This window comes from Lithobates pipiens, unplaced genomic scaffold (genome assembly GCF_037356315.1).
Source record: "Lithobates pipiens isolate NorthernLeopardFrog02 unplaced genomic scaffold, aLitPip1_a1.2 Scaffold_18, whole genome shotgun sequence".
Lineage (NCBI taxonomy): Eukaryota > Metazoa > Chordata > Amphibia > Anura > Ranidae > Lithobates > Lithobates pipiens.
The window spans coordinates 198,266,592-198,291,637 of NW_027507758.1; the positions used below are offsets into that span (position 1 = coordinate 198,266,592).

General features: G+C 45.1%; 1 protein-coding gene across 3 annotated transcripts in view; it reads right to left on the reverse strand.

Moving 5' to 3' along the window:
* Positions 1 to 25,046, reverse strand: part of MTR (5-methyltetrahydrofolate-homocysteine methyltransferase) — a 1,186,028-nt gene that overhangs the window by 635,405 nt on the left and 525,577 nt on the right. For all 3 annotated transcript variants that reach the window (XM_077486511.1, XM_077486510.1, XM_077486509.1), the window contains exon 16: positions 901 to 1,080. In XM_077486511.1, the coding sequence (XP_077342637.1) occupies positions 901 to 1,080 (180 nt within the window). The remainder of the gene's footprint in view (positions 1 to 900; positions 1,081 to 25,046) is intronic.

The following is a 25,046-nucleotide window of genomic DNA, read 5'->3' on the forward strand; positions in this document are numbered from 1 at the left end:
GGTTTTCTTATTTTTTGTCTACTTTTGTAAATACAATTTTAACATGTTGAAATAAATTGATATATTTTATTATAGGTCTTTGGTGCGCTGTCTGCCTCTGAAGTCCTAATTCTCAGAGGGTCAAATACTTTTTTGATATGTATCCGGGATGTTGGCAGACACCTGACTTTAGTGGAAATTGCTACTTCCTCTGAAATGGGTACCCTCCTAATCTATGTCCTTTTCTTGACTTTATTGAAGTACCACAATCTATGATCACCCTGTGTTACTTAGAAATGCTTTAACAAGGGTGTTGAGTGAGCTACTACTAAAATTTAGGTTGTTGATTTTGGATGTGTTTTGTCATTGTAGTACTGTGAGCCAGGGTATGCCCAGAGGCTCTGTTTTGTAACACTGCAAAAATTGATTAAAAATGTACTATGGGGGCAGCCAGCGGCACCACCAGATCATTTCTCAGGTGAACTGGCGGAAGAAATAAATCAGAGAAACACCAGCAAGTGGCTGATATCCCCTACCACTGCTTTTGAAGGCATTCCAATGGCTCATAAGCTGCCCAAAATGCTTCCATGAGAAAGCCAGCTGCCAGATGCAAAAAATGGTACTGGTGGCATGCTGATAGGACAAAAGGGAGATATGCAAATATGTGCCCCCTGAAAAAAAGCCCAGTACAGTGGGGCCATGTTTGCATATGTTTGGCGTGAGAGGGGTTAATTTGATGTTGAAATTCTGTTTCGCTTTATAGCTGGTTTGTTTTCACTATACAACATTTAAAAAAAAATAAAAAATAAGTATGATTATCTAGAATTTAAAAAATAAATGTTTACCTTTAAATAAGCCTAAAAAAACACAACCTGAAAGAATATAACTGAAAGTCTGCATTAATGTTGATATCAAACTCACCTTTATAATTTTCGTAGCTTCAATAAAATGTATGGCATAATTATCATGCTCCTCCATGCCAGTTCCAATAGTCAAGATATTGGGGTCAAAAATTATATCATTGGGATTCAAATTCAGTTTAGTAACCAAAAGGTTATAAGCCCTAGTGCATATTCTGACCTTTGACTCTGTATCTGTGGCCTATAAAAAACAAAGAAATAATGTGTATTTAACATTAGTTAATAACTGCATATATTCAGTATTTATTTAATAAGGAAACTATATTTTTCTTTAGGCATTCATGAATACAAACTTGTCTTAAGAGATTAAAAGCCATAGCATACAAGTTCATTCTAAAACATCAACATTGTAATAGCAAAACAAACAATATTCATTTCTGACAACTCAATATAAGCTTGTGTTTTCTTCACTTCAGTACTGCCATATGTATCCGTAGGTTGAGGCTACAACCATGACCCTGCCATATGTAGATTGAGGCTATAACCACGTTACTGGTATCGATTCTTACAGTGATTCTCACACTAAAAGTAAAGCTAGTGGTTTTACAGGCAGTGGAAGGGGTTCCCACCCACCACTGCATTTACCAAGCTCTCCCATCAGATCGGGTAGCCCAGAAAGGATGCAATCAGCACCATCCATCAGTTTCTCTAAACCTACTGAGAGAAACTGACTTTGTTCCTCCCGTGTGATGTTAGATGAGGATTTTTTTTTTTTGTTTCAATCATTTTTTATTATAAAAAAAAATACCGCATAGGCCACTTACCGTATAGGCCACTTCCTTTCTCCTGTGGGTCCCCTGTCCCTTTCCCACTGTAGGAAGAAACTGGAAATGCCAGATACGGAATTATTCAGATTCTCCCAAATATCTAATTTTTTAAAATCTATTTGGTCAGATCAACAGACACCCCCCTCCATCACCCCTTACGAACACTGGTGTGTTAACAGTTCAGACCAGAAAGGCGGCATCTCTGATTTACACAGCCCTCATGACAAATGTGGAAAAGCCGACGTACGCTCGGGTCTGCGAGGAAGACACGGGCAATTCATGGTCCCTGGCCGAGTGGTTCCAGACATCTACCACGTTCCTTCAAAAGGTATTTGTAATGGGGGCGTGGCCGGCCAGCGGAGCGGATGGACGTGTAGGAGAGAAGCTCCGCAGCAATCTGAGCAGTAAGGGCGAATTAGAGCGGCGTTAACCCTCATTTTCGGCCATAAGACCTACCAGCACCTGCGGGCAACATCCCTGATGCCATCCAAAAAGAGAAAAGGGCTCTCCAAACCGGGCAAAATGCTGGTCTTTTTTGCCCATCAGCGCCAGATCCAGGCCCAAGATGGCGGCCGCGCACGAGGCCAACGATCACAGCAGGAGAGGACGGACCGGTACATAGATCACGGCAATCTACAGGCAGCGGCTCCGCTCGAGCACTCGGTTCCCACCTCTGCATCTTCGAGCCCAGCAAAAAGCAGGCAGAGAATGGATGCTCACTTGAATGACACAGAGGAGGTGAGTGCTTTTAATTCCTCCATGGACGACACTAGAGAATTACAGGACTCCATTACTGATTTTCCCACATTGAATCAGCCAGTAATGGACACCACCTTAAAGGACATGTTAGTGTCCCTAAGATCCACCCTGCATGCAGATATAATGGCTATCACTCAGCAATTTAAAAAAGAAGTGCATGCAGTCACTGACAGAGTGTCCCATGTTGAAGTGAAGATGGGGGAATTCGCCCAAACATTTAATGAACTTGTGGATGCCCATAACGATAGGGAAGAGGATATGGCGGCTATTAAAGCAAAATTAGCGGACCTCGAGGACCGTTTGAGGCGCAACAATATTAGAATCCGTGGGATATCTGAGTCCATTCCACCGCAGGAGCTGAGAGAATTTTTTATCAAGCTAATGAAAGTAGCTCTTCCAGAACTAACTGAGCAGGAGTTGGTAGTTGATCGGATCCACAGACTGCCAAGGCCTAAGAGTGTCCCAGTGCACTTGCCCAGGGACACGATAGTCAGGATCCACTTCTATCACATAAAAGAGAAGTTTGTCAGAGCGACCAGAAGGAGGGAGGAACTGCCTATGGAGCTTAAAGATTTGTCTTTTTTCGCCGACCTCTCGGCTTACACAATGCAGCAACGTCGGCAGCTGGTTACCATAACGAAGCCCTTGAATAACCACAGAATTCCCTACAGGTGGCTGTATCCAGCTAAGTTGCTCATCACATACGATGGGAAATCGCATGTAGTGGCCAAAGTCGCAGAGGGCATCCGTCTCCTTGAAGAATGGCAACTCCTACTTCCACCGCGTACAGACCCGAACAGGACAGGATCACCTCTCTCCACGCGCACTAGCTCCGATGCTGAAACAGGTTGAGTCTACTTACTGACGATAATACTAAATTCGCCTTCACGCCCAGCTAACTGGCTTACAGGTTTATTTTTTTGTTTGTTTGGATTTTTTTTTCTTGAACATGTTCACTTTTTCATACTAACTGTTGGTTATACATAAACCCGCATTTACCCCCCCCCCCCCCGGTTTTAGCGGAATATTATCTGCACAGATTCCTTAGTGAATCGCTACCTTTTTACCATTTTTTCTGCTCTTTTTTTTCTTTCTTTTTTTTTCTGTAGTCGCTTGTTTAGCAGCTAAGCTTTCATTGGACTTGAATTTAATTCTCCCTTAGTTAGTCCACCGAGGGTACAACTGTGAACTTTTCTTTTACTGCAACGTTAATTGAAGTCTAGTCGGGGATTCCTCCCCATAGGAACGTCCCTTCAGGCTTGGAAAACTTTAGTTATCAGGTCTTACATAACACATTATGGCCTTCACAATTTCATCGCTCAATGTCAAGGGGCTGAATAGTCCCTACAAACGCCAAATGGCGTGGAAGGAGGCAGCCAGATTACGTTGTGATATTGCTTGTTTTCAGGAATCCCACTTTATGGCGGGAAAACACCCTTCATTCCAAAACCGTAGATTCCCACAGGTGTTTTTAGCCAACAGCCCCAAGAAGAAAGCTGGAGTGATCATCGCGGTTAAGAACACCATCCCTTTCAGTCTTATAGACTTCCATATGGATCAATCGGGACGGTACATTATTCTTATTTGTGAAATTGCTCAGGTTACATATACCCTGGTTAATGTGTATCTCCCAAACTCTAATCAACATAGCTTCTTACAAAAGATTTTGAAAAAAGTGTCAAGTATGAAAAGGGGTCATGTTATATTATGTGGGGATTTTAATTCCATTATGCATAATGATTTAGATGTGTCTAACCCGCGTATACGCAAGTCTCGCAGGCCAACTTTAACAAAACTATTTTCTACTGCTGACCTCTATGATGTCTGGAGGTGTCAGCATGCATCAGAAAGGGACTATACCTTCTTTTCAAATGTACATCATTCATATTCCCGTATTGACAGATTTCATGTTGATAAATTCCTGTTACAAAAGCTTGTTAAATCGGACATTCATGCTATAACTTGGTCAGACCATGCGCCTATTTCAGTTAGGGTGGGGGAGATAACGGCGCTGTTACGAGAGCAAACAGGTGGCGCAATGATGTGTCCATTGTTTCCCAACCTGAGAATGCAAAATACTTAGACAGTTATGTCAGAATTTTTCGAGATCAATGCTCCGTCGGTGTCGGACCCCTTCACCCTCTGGAATACCCACAAGGTGTATATGAGGGGTTTATTAATTCAGTTGACCGCGAAGGTTAAGAGGCAACGGGCGGAGCGACTTACCGGTCTATTAGCAAAGATAGAAAAGTTGGAATCTATGAATAAACAACACACTACACAAAAACTAAGGGAAGATCTGTTTGTTGCTAGACAAGACTTGCGGGCTGTGCTGGTCTCACAGCAGGAGAACCGCCTTCGTTCCATTAAAGCTCATAACTATAGATATAGCAACAAGGCGGGGAAACTGCTGGCGGGCCAGTTTCGGGAACGGATTACGCAACAAAGGATCAAGTCCATGATTAACCCCATTACGAAGCATGAAGTGTGTAACCCTAAAGAGATTGCGGACGCTTTTAGCGACTATTATGAGTCCCTGTATAATCTCCAAAATGACCCAGAAACATTTCAACCTTCCGATCGTTCGATTTCCAACTTCCTAAATTCGCTCAATCTTCCCACAATTTCCCAAGGTGACTTGGAGGCGTTAAACTCGCCTTGCACAATTCCCGAAATCCAAAAAATCATTCACAGTATGCCTCGTAATAAAGCGCCGGGCCCGGACGGCTATTCTTCAGAGTATTACCAATTGTTTCACGCTGTACTTTCTCCATATATGCAAAGGATCTTTGATGCCGCGATGTCCAGTGCCTCTTTTCCGAAGGAGATGCTTACGGCATCTATTATTACTTTACCAAAGGAGGGTAAGGACCCCATACTACCACAGAGTTACAGACCGATATCGCTATTATATATAGATTATATATACGTCGATATTAAAGTGTATGCGAAAATGATTGCTAGTAGACTGCCAGGTTTGTTACCAGGGCTTGTTAACCATGATCAGATGTACAAGGCATTCACTCCCAGCAAAAGCAGCACAAAATATCACTTTTTGCGGACAATGTCATTTTGACATTCTCCGATCCCCTTAAATCTATTATGGCAGCGCACGACGTTATTGTGAAGTTCGGGAAGGCCTCCTATTATAAAATTAATGAAAATAAGTCCTGTATCCTAGGAATTGGTATAGACGATCATATTAAAGCACAAATTCAAGGAGCTCTTCCATATCCGTGGGCCCTAGATTCCATAAAGTACCTGGGTACTAATCTAACGCCCTCTTCCACGCAGTTGTTTCAGGCAAATTTTCCACCTTTATTAGAGTTGCTCCAGTCAGATATAAATAGACTCAAAAAACACTATATATCGTGGCACGGGCGATTAGCGGCATATAAAATGCTTCTACTTCCTAAATTGACATACCTTTTCAGAGCACTCCCAATCCATATACCCATCCAGTTTTTTAAAGCTGCTCAGACAAATGTTAGAATTCATCTGGGAGGGGAAGAGAGCTAGGTTCTCTACGATTGTGCAAAGTAAGAAAAAACAGGCGGGGGGTTTGGGTGTACCCGTTATTCGGGACTACGCCACGGCTGCGGTTCTGGATCAGCTTCAGGGATGGTTTTCCACCCAGGAGCCGAAACCTTGGTGTCAATTAGAACTAGCATGGGTACATCCTAGGTCGCTCCGATCCCTCCTAATCGCTTATAACGTCGAGCAATTTCGCATTATTACTGATCACCTCACAATTAAGGCTTCCCTTCTAGCCTGGAAGGATTTACTTACTTCACATGGTACTTCAAAATCGTTTACCTTAGTTCCCATTCCCATAGAGTCTCTTTATTGGTTGATTCCGAATTTGTCTCTGGCCCTTTGGCGAAGAAGCGGGGTATCTATGGTTCAAGATTTGATAGAGGGAAACCACATTGTGGCCTTCCAGGCTCTCCAGAACAAGTTTAATATACCTCAGACCGAATCTCTAACATATTGTCAGATTCTGTCTTGGTTCCTAAAAAAGAAGGAATCCGGTACTAAGTTTATAACGTTGGTATGGGACTTCCTGAATTCAACCAAACCTAAATCTAAAGGGATATCGCTAATGTATGACTTAACGCAAAGTCTTCTTTCTGTCGGTTTGGTCATTTAGAGAGGTGGGAAATAGACCTGGGTCGAAAGTTCACTGAGCAACAATGGTTATTAGCTTTTAAACACAATGCTAGTTTCTCGAGATGTTCGAATTATGAGGAACTGGCTGCGAAGATAACGGCTAGATGGCATCTCACTCCCTATATTACAGCAAAATTCTCCAGTGAGCGGTCTAACGAGTGTTGGAGGGGTTGTGGTCAGGTGGGGACGCTGCTCCACATGTGGTGGAAGTGTCCACATCTGCGGAGCTTTTGGAACGAAGTGTTTAAACTGATTGCCCGTGTTACGGGCGTCCTTCTCAGGCCCTCCCCAGATAAGGCACTATTAAGCATTGGTATGTCAGAATATCCTGTACCCATGAGAACAATTGCTATGCATGTGGTCTTCGCGGCCAGATCCTTGCTAGTATATAAATGGAAATCAAAGGATACTCCACACATCTCAGAACTGATTTTGAAAGTGAATATTATTTCAGAGTATGAGAAAATTTTAGCATTCAGAGATGGATCCAGAAAAAAATATCTAAATAATTGGTCTGCTTGGAATGTCTCTTTAGGGAACCTGGTCATGCAAAGCACGTTCCCATGATATTTTATTTCTGCACTATTTCAGTACCCTCGTACCCGTAACTTAGAATTTCAAATCTTACACCCTAATCTTTTCTCCTTCTCCACTTCTCTTTTCTTACCTTTCCCTTTTTTCGGTTTCATCTTTTTTCTTCCGTATCTCTTTCCAATACTCTCGTTTTTTTTTTTTTTTTCTTTTACTTTTCATCCTTGACAATCGTCTATCGAAGAAGATTTAAGGTTGTTCCTCAAATATCCGGGTTAGAAAGTGTCATACTTGATGAGGCACAATAGTTGCAATTTTTGAATATGACTATAGTGTTGGAAACTGCAGGAATACGACTTATGTTTGTAGTATGTTTTGTGATATGCTATGTTTATATTGCGCCCTTGTGTGTAACAGATTTCAACGCATTGTAACTTGGATTGGTTCTGTAAGTGTTTATCTTTTCTCTTTTTTTCTCAATAAAAACTATTTGAATTAAAAGGTATTTGTAATATTTAATTAATAGAAGCCAGCTTAAAAATATTATTCCGTTGGTATTGTGTCCCCTCTAGATTGGCACGGATCTACCCAGGTACTTCACCCCTATGTTATAGGGGCTGTGAGCTGGAGGGTACAATGATGCATATTTGGTGGACCTGCCCTCGCATCCGCCCATTTTGGCAGAAAATCTTTTGTACTATTAGCATCTTAACCAATACCACTGCCCATCCTAACCCCAATGTGGCTCTCCTTAACCAATACATCCCCAAAATAACCAAACAACAGAAAATAGCTTTAACTTATTGGGAGCAAAAACCACGATAGCGAAAGCCTGGAAGAAGCCTACGGTCTCATTCCAGTGTTGTAGAAGGAAAATCTCTTGGATTATGTTGCAGGAACACCTAGTAGCTAAATTGCATAAGGTGGGGAGCTTTTATGCCACCTGGGATCCCTGGGCGACTTATTGCAACTTACCCCTTAGACCAGGAATGAACATTCCATTCTGGATCCACAAGTCCTACCCTCTCTGGCACTATCCTCCTTTTCACCACTTTCATTTCACATGTTTTCTTCTTTCTTCTCTTGAGACGTTCTCGTCCCTCCCTCTCTACTCTTTCTGCAAAACCTGTTACGGCACCCACACAAACTATGTGGTAAGTGGTGGGTTGAGAGGTTACAGTCAGACCTATTACCTCTCTGTATTAGTTTTATATATTGTTTACCTCTGCCTCAGGCGCCTGGGAAACCCGCTGTATGGACAGGCTTTTCCAGAAGGGGGCAGCCCTGGTTGATGGGTCAGGGGTGGTTCTTGGGATTTCTGTGCTCTCACACAGTTAGCTCCCATTGGGGTGGGGGAGCCTGGACTCTTGGGGGTCACCCTGGGGCATTATACTGGGTCCCCCTCTTCATTTACTCTTGTATTTATTATACTTCTGATTTTCTGGGTCGGGTTGCTCTGGGCTGGACGACAGACCAGACCACAATTTGAGTGTTTATTAATACATTTTGTTATCCACAGTGTTTGTCTGGATCACTGTGATCTTTATGTTTCACTAGCACTATCTGCTCCTGTATGGATGTACATTTGTACCGGTTAACTTTTTGTTATATGATTCATCATTCTATTTGAGACATTGTTCTTCTGTATAACTTCGAAAATTCAATAAAAATATTCTTAAATTGGGGCGCATGCGCGAGGTCTGGCATGGCGGACGCGTCTTGCTAAGGCTCCGCACTCTCCGCCGCCGCTTCGGGACTTAACTGCTGAGCCAAGCCCGAACTTCTCTTCATTTTGCATCGTACCTCACCCCCGCTAGCCCTGGCATCCAGTGAAATGGTACTGACGGGCCACAGAGGGAAAAACAAGCCTAAACCCATCAAGAAAGCCCTCGCCCGCGCCTCGTCCGAAATGGCGGCGAAGGCCCTTGCTGCTCAGCAGGTGTCCTCCGCCCCCAGCCGAGAAACCTCAGACAGCGACGATGACCGGGAAGTGAGCTCACACGATCTCACAGAAGCACCCCCGTTACCGTCCGGGATGATTCCCAGCGATTTTCTCAAGCACATGGAGACCATGCTGCAGAAGGCCCTGAATGCCACATCGGAGCAGATCACAGACCGGCTCTCGAGGGAGATACGAGACATAGGCCAGCGCACAGCTGCCTTAGAATCCAGGGTAGACGATATTGAATTCGCTCTACACGAACAAGCTCAGGAACAAATAGCTCTCAGAGAAGAGAATGTTACCCTTCTCTCGCGTTGGGAAGATGCTGAGAACCGCTCCCGCAGAGCCAACCTGAGGGTAAGGGGCATACCCGAGTCCGTGGATGATGTTCAGTCCTTTGTAACGGCCATGTTTCAAGAACTAGCCCCGGGCATACCCATTGAGCGCTTAGAATTCGACAGGGTTCACAGAGCCCTTACCCGACGGCAAGCAGATGGCCCTCCCAGAGACATTATTGTTCGGCTTCATTTTTTCCGCACGAAAGAACAGCTCCTCAGTGCAGCCCGCAACAAGGATTCCTTGCAATTCCAGGGGCACACATACCAATTGTTTTCAGACCTGGCTCCCCTTACTATTACCAAACGCCGAGCCATGAAACCTCAGATACAGATCTTACTCCACCATCAACTGAAATATACCTGGAGATTCCCGTTCGCCATACAGTTCTCCTATCAAGGACAACAGCACACCTGCTCATCCCCGGAGTCACTGCAGCGCCTCCTGGAGGGCCTCCATCTTACCCACCCGGACTCGCATACAGAGTCCAACCTGCCTCGCACACCGGCTCGTTCGGCGGCTCATCCTTATTCGGCTACACCGCTTCGCAACCTACCAGGTCCTGTATCTATTCGCAAAGGAACCCCTGCCAGGCTGTCGGACGGTACAGTCTCTACTCCCAAATCTCGTCCACCACGTTGATCTGTCTGATTAAGTGCCCCTATCCTTTCTCACTTTATTTTTCTAAAGTTTTTTATATCCCTTTGTGAGAACTTCTAGGATTCGGACATCCGTGCGGAAGACGACTACTGACCTCTGTCCCGGAGGACATCTTCCACCGAATCCTTCTTGCCTGCTGTTCCGTATGTACTTTCTTTTTTATCCCTTTTCTTAGTTTTCTTTTCTCCCGGACCTTTTCAGCATCAGTGGCCCATGATTCGCAGCAATTCTTTATAATTTTTGCTTACAAGCTGCTTTATAACCAGTCTCCTATATTTAATCTTTATGTCCTAGTTTATTTTTGTTAGGAAATGCTGACACCTCATACTTGCTTTATAGCTGTCCTGTGTAATCTGGTAATGCCTATGATTATTGTGTCTGCATGATTCTACTATAGTTATCGCAAAAAGATGCCAGTTTTCTCCTTGGCCTATCATATACAACCCTGTCCCCCCTTAACCCCCTTTTTTCCCTCCTTCCTCCCTTGTCTCTTTTCCTGACTTTCACCTCCTTCCCCCCATTTCTACCCTGATTTGCCCTCCTCCTTATCCTTGTCTACCCCATCCTTACCCTCCTTACTATTCGAAGGCCACTGGGATATTGTTCTACAAGGGTACTATTCATCAGCCTAAATGTATGCCTACTGCTTTCTGTGGTTTTGTTAATTGGACTAGGTCCTCATGTTTAATTTTTGTTTCCTTCTTTTTGTTTGTTCTTATTTCAATAACTGCTTGGTTTAGCAAACTGTATTGTTTACGTACTACTGTTACCCCTGCGGCGGCGGAGAGCAGTCACTGCTCCCCCCTCCTCTAATGCACTTTCTCCCGGGTTACTTGTTTGAGACCCTGGGGACTGAGCATTGCCTGGCCGAGCAAACCATTTCGGTGCCTGACGGCTTTTGCCATCTTATGGTTTGCCCTGCAGACAGAATTTCTCTCTTCTTCCTCTTCTTTCCCCCCTCGGTTTCTTCTTTTTCCCTTCTTTTGTTTCTTTTGGGTCGGTCGGCTCCTACACCCCATACGCTATCCTATAATATCTCCCACTTTATCTATAGATGGCCCCCTTGAACATATTATCTTTGAACGTTAAGGGTCTTAACATCCCTAACAAGAGGGTTAAGGCCTTCCGAAATTTCCACTCCATGAACGCTGGGATAGTAGCCCTTCAGGAAACGCATTTTGCGTTATCCCAAACCCCCAAATATTTTAGCTCCCACTACCCTCAAGTCTTTACGGCTTCGGCGGCTACTAAACATAGGGGTGTCTTGATTGCGTTTCATCGCTCTTTACCTTTCACACCCACTACGGAAATTAAAGACCCTGAGGGTCGTTCCATTATTTTAGTAGGTCTACTCCAGGATACTGAAACCACAATAGTCTCTTATTATGCCCCGAATGGCAACCCTAATCCTTTTTTTTCACACCTCCTACAGGTTGTCCAAACTCACTGCAAAGGCACGCTTTTTGTTTGTGGCGATTCCAATCTAACCCTACATCCCCACCTAGACAAATCACCATATACACCTGAAAGTCACTCCCTCTCGGCTCAGCTTAGGAAGCAGTTCCACATGGCATCCCTCCTAGACACTTGGAGGGAATGTAATCCCTCGAAGAGGAACTACATGTTCTATTCGTACCCTCACAAATCGTTCTCTAGGATCGACCACATTTTGACTTCGGTGGCTTCCTTTCCAGTCGTGCTCCAATCCAGTATATGCCCGGTTCCCTGGTCTGACCACTGCGCCGTTGTCACTACCATTGCCTCGTTGGTTCCCAGAGCCAAGGATAGGTCCTGGTGTATGAACGAGGCACATCTCACCAATCAAACTTACTGCCTTGATATTCGTGTTGCTATAACAGATTACTTACGCCACAACACCTCTACAGACATATCCCCGGTTCTTCTTTGGGAGGCTCATAAGCCGGTAATCCGGGGCAGCTGCATTTCTTTAGCCACGCACATCAAAAAAGACCGACAACGCAGACAGCAACAACTAGAGGAGGAGTACCACTTGCACTTCCTCCAGTTTCAAGACTCACCCACGGAACCCCATAGGCTTATTTTTGAAAAAAACAAACTAGAACTAGACCTTCTATTAGCCGAGTCAGCGGACAAAGTCCTTCGTAGGGCTAGTCATACGTTATATACCAAGGCAAATAAACCTGATACCTTTTTGGCCCTACGTCTTCGTCAACCTGATAAGATCCATAAACCAATTAGACTCAAAATCGCTAAGAATTCCTATACTAGTAATCCCGTTAAAGTACTAGCCGAATTTCGTGAAAAGTTGGCTGACCTATACTCAGACAAAATCCAGTTCTCACGTCAGCAAGCTGAGTCCTTATTTCATAATCTGTCTATACCTGAACTATCCCTCTCAGATAGAGATTCCATTGATGCTCTGATTACATCGGAGGAAGTTATTTCGGCTATAAAGTCTCTCAAACCCCATAAACGTTTTTTTCGGATGTATTAGCCCCCTTGTTAGCAAATTCATTTAACGCCCTATTAAGGCAGCAAGCCCTAGGTAGAGATTCCCTGATGGCCACGATAGCTATGATCCCCAAGCCCAACTCTGACAACACCCTGTGGTCTAATTTTCGCCCCATATCCCTACTCAATGTAGATATAAAAATCTTAGCCAAGATCCTTGCTTTGTGCCTTAATCTGATCATAGGTAAATTGATTCATAAGGACCAGGTAGGGTTTATTCCCCGTAGACAGGCAAGTGATAACATACGCCGAGTCGTCTTACTGCAACACCTTGCGAAAGCGCGCTCAATTCCCATGCACCTCTTGTCCCTAGATATCAGAAAGGCATTTGACACGGTCTCCTGGCCTTACTTACATTTCATTTTGCAACGCTGGGGTTTTGGCCCCCATTTCCTTCAATGGATTATGTCGCTATATGCTGACCCCCAGGCCTCAGTGAAATACTCAGGGTTTAGCTCCCAAAACTTCCCAATACGTAGAGGGACACGTCAGGGTTGCCCCTTGTCACCGCAACTCTTTGCCTTGGCAATTGAGCCCCTGGCTGCGCTTATTAGAGCTCACCCGGACATTAGGGGTTTAGAGGTAGCCTCTACTACCCAGAAATTGTGCCTTTTCGCAGACGACGCTTTACTGTTTGTTACCTCCCCACACATTACTATCCCCAATTTGCTCGACCTCCTTGATAAATTTTCTAAAATATCCGGCCTAGAAGTTAATCAGGCAAAGTCCAAGGCCCTTAACGTGACGCTACCAGACGATACTATGGCACTTCTTAGGACTAATTTCCCATTCCAATGGTCTAGCCTTTCTATTCCATATTTAGGCATAAAACTTACCAGTGATCCCACGGATCTGTTTCGAGCGAACTATCTCCCAATGCTGAAACACCTCTCATCTTTACTCCAAGATTGGCGTCCTCTTTGCATCTCTTGGATGGGGCGTATTACCGCCGTCAATATGTCTTTGCTCCCCAAGCTTCTCTATCTATATAGAGTTCTCCCCATTCCAGTGCCCTCCTATTTTCATCGTATCATCCAAAGCCGGGTTTTCACTTATATATGGGGCCCCATAAAACCTAGGATTTCTAGATCCACTTTGCTCCGTCACTATAGGGCCGGTGGTTTAGGTATACCCAATTTCCAACATTATTATCACGCGGCCCAGCTTGCCCAAATAACACTTTACCATGCCACAGTTGAGGTTCCTATCTGGGTGAGTCTAGAGGCGGTAGATCTCTACCCTATATCCCTAACTAATCTTCTTTGGCTTCCCCCTGCTGCCCGAGGCCCCATCTCCAACCCCTTGACCTCTGACTCTGTCAAATTGTGGGATAAGTTATGCAAAACATTTCGGTTGGTCTCCCCACACTCCCCCTTACTATCTTACATCGGTCACCCTAAATTCCATCCTGCCTACACTTCTTTCTCATTCCGAGTATGGGTGCAGTCAGACTTAACTCGTATATGTGACCTGGTGGCTGGTGGCTGGTGGCTCAATTAAATCGTTCTCCTCCCTGCAAGCCCAAAAACAATTACCAAATAGCGAATATTTCCGATATCTCCAAATTTCACACTTTGTGAGACAGACTATAGGCTTGACAAGGGGTGGAGGCACGTACACAATATTCGAAAACATATGTAACTCTGATCCGCACGCCCCAGGTACCATATCACAACTATATGCACATCTTACTTCCCAACCCTCGACGCTCCCGACGTATGCGCAGTGTTGGTCCAAGGACCTGAACCTGAACTTGGAGCACGACTGGTCCGATATTTGGCTGCATACTAAGCTCTCCTCGCAAAATATTGTGGCCCTGGAAGCGAGCTATAAAGTCCTCATGCGTTGGTACTTAGTGCCAGATAGAATAGCGAAATTTTTACCATCTTATTCCCCAAACTGCTTTCGTGGCTGTGACGAGAGGGGTACACATCTACACATTTGGTGGAACTGCCCAGTGGTGAAACGCTTCTGGTCTGAGATCTTTTTGATTTTATCCACTTTGATTGATATCACAATAGATCCTGACCCGGCTCTGGCACTCCTTAATTTTTATCCAAATTTGTATACCAAGGCACAGATGTGTCTCGCTCTGCAGGTCACCACAGCAGCCAAACAAACAATAGCCAAAGCCTGGAAAACTCCCATCCTACGCCTGACTGAAGCCAAGAACAGGGTTACGCAGGCAATGATACATAGCAAAATTGAGGCAACCGTTCAAGACACTGTCCCCCAACACTCTAAAATTTGGCATCCTTGGGTTGAACATTATCTACCCCCACATTTCGATCACCGATTATTAGACCCATAATAACATTGTTCCCTGTTATAGCGGTTAACAGCTGGTTTAAAGCTATTTAAAGGGAGCCGACCGGCCAAAATTCTTGCTTATCTACTTTCTTCTTCCCCCTCCCCCTCTCTATTCTCCTCCCTTTCCCTTCCTCTCCCTCTTACCACCCCCTTTCTAGTCTTTCCATCTTTTCCTCTTTTTTCTCTTCTGCTTTTTTGACTTGTACTTTACTATCCACCCTCTTAATGTACTCAATTGTGATATTCGTTCACCCTGGAGGTGATTTTGGATAACACTAGTTAAGATGCGAATGCTCTGCGGCTTTTTGTATGCATGGAACTAGGTTTCTTACACTTTACTGTACTATAATGTCCTAGACTATATACATGTTGCATATCTATGCCTCTATGCTCTGGCCTCTAGGCTCATGTATTTTAGGTTTCACGCAATTGTAATTCATATTGTTAACTTGACAATCCCATTGTAACCTGTCATGATTTGGAGTACATTTTGTTATTATCTTTCTGTATTATGTACAAGACGAAATACTGTTGCCTATGTACTCTATGTCTTCTACGTTAAAAAAAACTTTTTGAACAAAAAAAAAATATTCTTAAATGAAAAAAAATAAAATAAATTAAGAATATTTTTAAAGTACAATATAATAAAACTGCAACAATGTCAGAATATACAAAATAGACAACATACCACTGCATTGATCCAAATAAAGAGTGTGCCAGCAAGAGCAAAATATCTCCTACATCCAAATATGAGTCGCTTAAGCTATAGCAATGATACAAAAGCTATAAAAAAGTGACAGCAAAAACACTTAAATGGCAAAGGAGATAATGCACTCAGTGGGGGAAACTTGAGGTATAAAATAATGGCCACCACCGTTCCAGGGAAATGGTAGAAAACGTATTTTGACCTTAGTGACAGTTATCGGGAGTCGTGGACGGCCAAAAAACTCCCTCAAAATAAACAAAGGAGAATCGCGTATCAAAATAAGAACCAAACACTCAAAAAATTACTGTCTACCATAAGAGTGTGTCAATGTAAATTATAAATGACTGCTGTATAGTCTATGACAAAAGGTAGGGAGCAAGGTAAAACCCAATGTAAATTACTCCAGGAGGTCGTCTGCTGGCAACTCTAAGCCATTTTGGAATTTCATTCCTCCCCTTCAGCTCATGTATATATGTCCACCCTTCTGCCCAAACCTTTTCATATAACCAACAGAACTGGCCAGGGATGCACCCTACCCCCCCCCCCCCAAAGTGATGATCGACCCTTTAGCAGAGGGTATTTGCTTTTTTTATTTTTTTATTTCTGGCTACACGTGTGTCAGCAGATCCCCACACCATCAACCTGTTTGTGGACAATTGCATCATAATGTTAATCAATTGTGAGACATCACTTTCACTAGTAACAAAATTCAGCCTTATTTCCTATTACAAAGTCAACTTTAACAAATCCCTAATTTTGAATTTTGGCATCTCCGACCTCTGTCATTTTCAAAACCGCAACTTCTATATACCTGGGCTGAAAGCAGTATTCTATACTTAGGAATCCATATTGTGACTAGCACCGCAACAGCAGCTGAAGCCAATTATAAAACACTCCTATTTAAACTGGCTAAAGAACTTCCTCATTTAGTTTGGGTTGAAGGTCCCTGGGCAGGGCTTTAAAATGCTTATTTTGCCCCAAATTGTATAGGTCCCTGCAAATCCACATGCCCAATTCTTATTTACATGCAATGTCCTCACTACTTAAGAAGTACATATGGCAAGGAAAGAGTTCCATGAGCTTCTCACTAAACAGATCAGTTGACGGCATGGTTGAATGGTGAATCTTAGATCATACAGCAACTCAATTTGATCAACTGAAATATTGGTTTACTATGTTATAATCTAAAGTAAACAGGGCCACTTAGCCAGTGCCTAGGTGTAACGTTTTGAAGATAAAATCTATTAGCAGCTACTATAATAACAAAACTTAAAACATGAGCCAAAAAAGTCCAAACATATAGTGCATGTGGCTAAGTAGTGCTAGTTACTGTAGAACATACTTTGAATGCATCATGTTCTGAAATAGTCCCAACAAATAAAGGCAGGATTACAGATTGATCAAGCAGCCCAGCCTATTGGAATGTGTACAAATATGGAGAAGGAGTGAATTGTAGGACCCCAATGTATAAACCAATCCATGGTAATGTGTTTTGGGATACCTCGGCAGATGTCTATCTGCTAGTGATTGCATGGGCATAACATACCCAAAAAGGCTATATTTGAATATAAACCTGGTGAGTAATTCCTAAGCGAGTGGAGTCACATGGTGCGGTGAAGGTTTAACCCCCACACATCTGATGTTTGCCAACAAACTGCTGTTTAAAAGACCCCCTGATAGGACCTCTGCCTGTGTTTTTATTTTGTGGGACTATTTCAGAACATGATACATTCCCAGTATGTTATACAACAACAAGCGCTGATTTGTCAAACGGATTACATGTTTTGACTTTTTGGGCTCTTTTTTTTTTTTTTTTTTTTTTTATTGCATTTTTTATTGAAAATAGAAAGATAACAAGAATACAGTATCTTACACTTGCATTTGGCTCATGTTTTATTGGTTTACTATGGGTTGACATTAAAAAACATCTCACTAAAATCACCAATCTGAGTCATCTACTGCTTTTAGATCTTTTGGTAGCCATTGTTGATTGCAGATCTGCCCATCATCAACCAAGGCATCTGTCTTGGCATGAAGTATATCAAACATGTCTATGACTGGCTCTTCACAGGGTGATGTGGTACACTTCCCAATAAAGGTACCCAAGCTTTTATTCTCTAATCTGTGCATTAGCAATTGGGGAAGGTATGGAGTCACCCAGGTAGAAGAGCCTTTTTTTTTTCCTTTTGAAAAATCTTTGCTTAATAAAAAAGAAAAAAAAAAGAGAATGTTACATGTTACAAAGTTGTAACATATCAGAGACATTTTGCATACATAAACCAGACTAGTAACTATAAATCAAAGTTGACATGCCTTGTTAAATAAAGCACATTGTTCAATAACAGCAACAGATATCACTGACTCGCTATTGTTATTCCAGAAAGGACATTAAGTAGTAGGCCAGATGTTCCAAGTGTCCACATTGTTTTTCAAAGTGTATGATAGAATAGGGGGAGTGGCTTGCCAACGTTGCAAATGGCTGCTTAGTCCCACTGCTCTACGATCCACCTGGCTTCCAGCGGCTTTAACCAGCGACACACAGGGTCTAAACTTTCCAGGCTTCTCCCATAAGGACCGGGCATTGACGGAGTGCAATGTCAAAAAGAATAACCTTAAGCTGCCTCAAAAGCTGACAAATTCCTTCCCTTCTGACGGGAATGGGCTACAGCTGAGATGATGTTGGCAGCCCTCACAGACACACTGTTCAGCATGCTGTCTGGCTCTCCCTTCAGGCTGATCACAGCAGATCTCAGTGCCTCAAATTCTCCTCCCAAGCAACACACAGCTAATAAAGAATATAGAAGAGCGCCAAGTTGGTAAAAAGTGCATTTATTTCATACAATAAATAAAAGTCTCACTTACATCCATGATTGTTATTATGCATTTGGTAATCAAATCGCTGTTCCCTTTAGCTGGCGCAGTCACAGGATACAGATGTACATAATCCACCTCCACAGCGCGCTAGGGGAAGCTCCGCTGTGTTCTGTGATACACAGAAACACAGGCTTGCTTGTAGACCGCGTGTGACGTCAGCCGGGGGATACCCGAGAGCACGACATGTTTCTGAGCATGCGCAAGCCTCGTTCGGGCATACACTCTCCTTTCTCAAGTGCAGGTATAGGCAGGACGGCTTTTAAATAGGAGAGTTGATAGACAATAAAAGTTCATTATAAAGATTAACCCTATAATCGATGCAAGCAGGCTGAGAGGGTCATAGTAATACAAATAGCAAGTAAATGAAATATATAATGACAAAGGTGAACTTGATGAGAAATTGGATAAAAGATATTTATAAAGAATATATTTTAAGCGTAAAAAAGGAAAAATATAAGATGGAATATGAGGGTAATCATGAATAGAGAAAAATAAAAAATAGGAAATAATAAAGATAAAACAAGATGAATAAAAATAATAAAAATAAAAATAAAAGTGAAAATGAAAATAAAAATAAAAATAAGAAATAAAAAATGTAAGGTTAATGGAAAATAAGTGAAAAAATAGGAAAGATGAAAATAAAGATAAAAATGACGATGGGGGGGGCGTGGTCTGGACATGGCCGAGTGAAGAAGTGTTTGCTCTGAGCTCCCGGCCACCTTCCTCCTAACCTGGCACTTATCTACGGCTTTGCTTAGGATGCACTCGTCTAATAAGCGGACAAGTCAGAGGCACAAAAACCGGACCACTTTCACCCCTACCGCTCCCGCAGCGGGGGAATTACAAAGACTTTTCGGCCGCTCGAGCCCGGGTGTCTCGGGATCCAAGATGGCGGCGCGGCGTGGCTCTCATCCCCCGGCCCTGACTCAGAAAGATCTGCCGGCTACTCCAGAGAGATCCCAAAACTCGCTCCCTCTCCCGGATTCACAGGCGGCACCTTTGACAGACCCCGGGGGACCTCCTCACCTACCGCTACTGTACCGCACTGACCCTGAGCTGAAGGCGATCCTTCAGTCCCTGCCAACCAAGGCAGATATCGAGGCGATTGTGGGGCGAGTGGAAGCGGCCCACAGGCAGGAGATGGCGGTTGTCCGTCAAGAGGTCAGCTCTCTGGACACTCGTCTTACATCAGGGGAACAATCGGTGGCCGCTTTGGAACACAGGGTCTCCGAGCTGGAGAGCCGACACAGTGCTCACTCTATGGCAGCGGTGGACCTTCAGCTCCGCATGGAGGAAATTGAAGACTGGAGCCGCAGAAATAACTTGCGGCTCCGCGGCATCCCGGAGGCTACTGGTGCTACTGACCTTCTGGCCACAGTCACGGCGATTTTTCGGCTGATGGGGGGCGACCAACTGCCCGAACGCCTAGAGGTTGATCGGGTACACAGGACCCTGGGTCCGAAATCCTCTGATCCAGCCCGGCCGCGAGATGTCCTGTGCAGGCTACACCATTACACGCACAAGGAGCTGATCGCTCGTAAGTCGTGGGAACTGGGTGCAGTGGTTTTCGATGGTGCTGCGGTGAAGATACTACCTGATGTCTCCAGACCGACACTGCATCGCCGAGCACTCCTCAAGCCGCTCTTGGACCTGGCCAGACGCTGTAACGCTACATACCGCTGGGGCTTCCCCCTCTCTGTTACCTTTCACAGGAACCAGCGATCCTTCCTGCTACGTGCTCCGGAGGACCTTCCAGCTTTGTTTGCTTTTCTGGCCACGGACCCCATCGATGTTCCCGACTGGCTGGCCTACATCCCCCGCTCGCAGAGTCGCTCAGTCATCCCGGGGGGGAGCGCACCACTGCCGCAAAGGAGGTCACGTGAAATCCGCCGTCCGCGCTCCATATCCCGGGATGGGGAAAGAGAGGCGTAAGTACCGTATCTAGACTTCCCATTGACTGTCCTGGCCTTGCCGGCACCTTCTCCCTTTATTTTTTATCCCACTAACTCTCCCCCTACCTCCTTTATTTTTGATGTGTATTGTTTTAGTTTCCCCGGCCCCCCGCTACCCCTTGCATAAACATTGAGGTGGGTTCTTGCTTTCCGTGCCCCCCGGATTATGTCCACCGCAGCGCCAGCTTCGATGGAGAGTGTGGCCGCCCGCTACCTGGCGGACGCCTCGTTTGAGTAAGCGCTCGGATGCAAGGCTCCCGGCACAGCGGTTTCCCTGCCTGGACCCTCCTGTGCGCCCTCCAGCCCACGTCCCCTTATTGCACGGCCTCTCCTCTTCTGGCTTGGTGGTCCGCACTGCATATTGCCCCCATTGGTAACCGCCACCATTCACCGTTTTGGCGGCGGGGGGGGGGGGGGCGTTTCTTACACGGCCGGGCGCTGGGGGTCAGTTGTTACCGGTCCCTCGCCTTGGAGGTGCTACACTACCAGACGAACGGATGTGGACATTTCCTCTTCGATACTGCACCCGCCTAATGGACGCCCTCGCACGGTATGGACTGAAGAGGAGGGGGGGTTTCTCCGTTATGTTTCTGGCCGGGGGGGGCTGCGGTTCCACGGGACTCTTCTGGCCCATCGGGGTTCCGAGTACCGTGCCATGGTTATGTGATGGTTATGTGATGCTGCTGCTGTAGTGGGGTGCTGGGGGGGAGGGGAATTGTATACTATGATTGACAAGCTATTTCTCTCCTCGCCCCTGGTGCCCCCCCCTCCCCCCCCCCATTTCCCTTGAATCGTGGACTGGGGGTCTCCATTCCTGGTTCGGAAGGTGCAATCTTCTCAAAATGACCGTCTTACCCAAATTTATCTATCTCATCCAAGCATTGCCAATACATATTCCTCCCTCCTTCTTTAAACAGGTACAGGCTCTCTTTACCAAATTTGTATGGGCTACTAAGAAACCCAGATTGCGTTATTCCCAAATGACTCTTCCCAAACAGTGGGGAGGCTTGGCACTCCCCGACATTCGTTGCTACTATCTAGCTTCTCATCTCGGACGGATTCTTGACTGGCGTAGAAATAGGACCTCCAAGCTCTGGATTTGTATAGAACAATCCCAAACCCGTATATCCCTGCCTGGAGCACTCTGGTGCTACAAAGACCTTCCGACTACGTTGAAGACACACCCCTTGATAGGGGTGACGTTGACACAGAGTCATCAGGCTGTCGCTCACACGTCCCTCTTGTCATCCGTCTCCCTTTTACTCCCCGTTCTAGGTCACCCGAAGTTTGAACCGGGTCTCGACCAGACGAACTACACGTCTCTTAGAGACTCCGGTCATGATCATGCGGCCAAATTTCTGGCTGATGGACACTGGCCCTCTATTACAGACCTTTCGGCAGCGGCAGGGACATATCGACTCCCCTTCTGGAAAGCACTACAGCTACACCATTTCCTTTATTCGTTACCACGACCGCGGGACTTTGAGCAACGTTTAACCCCCCTTTGAGCTCTTAAGCTCCGGTACGGAACCATTGACACACATTCTTTCGCAGACTTACGCCTTGCTATCCACACCGCGGGAACCGCTCCGCCTATCCTGTCTATCCAAATGGGAGCGGGACCTTCAATGCACTTTCTCGACGGCACAAGCGCAGCGCATTGTCACCTTGGCTCTTAAGTCCTCATCCTGCACCAAAATCCAGGAGACTAATTTTAAGATCCTCCACCGTTGGTATTTTTTAACCCCCTCTCGTCTGAGTAAATGCTTCCCTTCCTCCTCAGACCGGTGCTGGCGCTGCAATGAAGAGGAGGGTACTATACTCCATGTCTTTTGGACCTGCTCTAGACTGCGGGGGTTTTGGGATGAGGTACGCCGCATCACTCAGCAATTTACGACGTATGAGGTTCCGAATGAGGCAGCCTACTTTCTACTACACCACTTCCCGACACCAGTCAAACAATATAAGAGATCCCTGGTCTGCCATCTTCTCAATGCGGCCAAAGCGTGCATCCCTCTGTATTGGAAGCAAAACTCTCCCCCAACTGTGGCACATTGGTTGAGGAAGGTGGAGGACGTGGGGAGGCTGGAGGACGTGATTCTCACAGCGCAACACAAACAAGAAGTCTTTAAAAAGACCTGGGACATCTGGTGCATGTTTATATTTTCGGCCGAAGGTCAGCGTCTATTGTCGTCCTGATCCTTCTCCACCATTTTGAGGGAAGGGTGGGCTGAGGCCACTGTCGTGTCCATGCTAGTTTTTACCTTTTTGATCTTTTCTACGTCTGATCTCTGCCTCTTTCTCCCCCCCCCCCTTCCTTTTTTTTTTCTCTCTTCCCTCCCTTTCTCTCTTTCCTTTTCTGACCCCCCTATGTCCTTAGCTGTTGTTACTCTTTGGTCCCGAGCTCCCCTATTTAGTAGCTCGGGACGTCCCCCCCCCTTATTTACAGGGGGGGGACATAGGGGTCGATTTGTGCTCCGGTGCCTTCCAACTGAACGTTGACAGGGGCTACTAGTAATTACTCTCCTTCTTTCTTTTGGCTGCATGTACAACGGAATACTATTTGTTATCTCCTGTCTCATGACTTGGTTTTTGTACTGCCTCTCTTGTAATCCTTGCCCTGTGTTTATGTTTTATTATATGTACTGAGGAGCTTCGACCCCTCTGGAAATCAATAAAATTATATATTTGAAAAAAAAAATGACGATGGGGATAAAAATAAAGATAGAGCTGAAAATAATAAGTGTGAGTGTGGAATAAATATAAATAAAAATATGTAAATAAAAATGAAAATAAAAATAAATGTAAATAATGGTAGAGGATTTAAATACCAGAAGTATTAATAGACAAATTTGAGGGATGCCTATAGAAATAATATCAACAGCTTAGGGCATGAGTGATGTAAGATAATGATGATGATAATAATAATAATAATAATAATAATAATAATAATAAACCTTGGCGTGGCGACCGAGCGCTGAGATGGACGCCCGAGTCTGCAGCTCCGCTCGTCCACCGGAGAGATCCACATCTATCCGAGTACACCGGCACATCCCGTAAGCACAACCACAATCGTGTTGCCGATCATTGCGGTGTAGAAAAAACACGCCGCAACCGCAGAAATTGAAAGATTTATTTTCAACAAAATCCCGTGATCAGCCACAAGATGGCGGTGGCGCGCATACACAGAGCGACCAGATCTCCAGGCCGCAAGGTGCAGAGAAGACCAGGAGGGTCAGAGCGCGCCATCCACACCAACCGGCGGCCAGAGCAGGTCCTCATCCAGCACATCCAGTCCTTCCACCCAGAGCCCGGCCAAGTCGAGGATGAGCTCCCCGGATGATAGACATGAGATGGAGGTAAGCGGACAACCGTGCAGCACCGCCGCACAGGCCTCTCGCCTGCCAGACCCCATAGCAGACTTTTCTACCGCGGATAGGCCTGTGTCAGATACCATGCTAAAGGAGATGTTGATTTCTCTTAGATCTGCCTTACACACTGACATGGTGCAGGAGATTAACCTTTGCCGCACTGAAGTACAGGCTATGGGGACAAGGGTGGATAGAATAGAGCATCAGTTGGAGGAACATGCGGCCTCATACAAAATAATGGTGGAAGCACACGGGGCCCAAGGGGAGGAAATCGCATGGCTGAAAGACAAGGTTGCAGACCTTGAGGACAGATCCAGGCGTAACAATATAAAGTTGAGGGGTATCCCTGAATCGGTCCCCACATCACAACTTCTACAATATGCCCAAACACTGTTTTCCACTCTGGTGCCAGCCTTGACTGCACAGGATGTGATCGTAGACAGAATCCACAGGATTCCTAAACCATCTTTCCTCCCCGAAGGGACCCCAAGAGACATGTTACTGAGAATACATTTCTTTCATGTAAAGGAACGCATCCTCCAAGCAGCACGTGGACCTGATACTCTGCCCTCACAATATGCTGACATACAATTGCTGCCGGACCTATCTAGGCATACCCTGGAGAGGAGGCGCAATTTGGCAACATCACTAAAGCCTTAAGAAATCATAAAATTCTCCACAAGTGGAAATATCCTGCTACGCTGGATATGACACATAACGGCGTTACGAAAGTCATTGCAAAGCTAGAGGAGGGCATCGCTGTCCTACGGGAATGGGGGATCCTGCCTGACCAACAGACCCAGCACTATCCTACGCAAGACCCTTGGCCAATACGTTCAGAATGGCAGGTAGTGTCCCACAAACGCAACAGCAAGAAAACCACCGGTGGCAGCTCATAACACTACCACTAAGACTCTCATCTCTCTCCGGCTAATGGAGCCTATACTTAGTCTCCTACTACCCCCCTTCATAAGTTGGCAGCTACGCCTGCACGTGGATCAGTTATGAGATCTTTTTTATGAATATTCGGTTAAACCTTTTTGCTATGTTTTGTTTCCCTTTTATGTTCGTTACATTCAGTGCCCAACCTTTACATCAGCTGTCTAATGATGAAGATCTACCACTTCCCGATTGCCGCCCAGAGGATTGCTCCGGAATGACCAGGAAAAATGCAGTGAGTACCTCCGACACGTTTTTACCACTCATACTACTAATCAATACAGATGACCATTAAATGCCTTTCACTAAATGCTAGGGGTCTGAACCACCCTGCTAA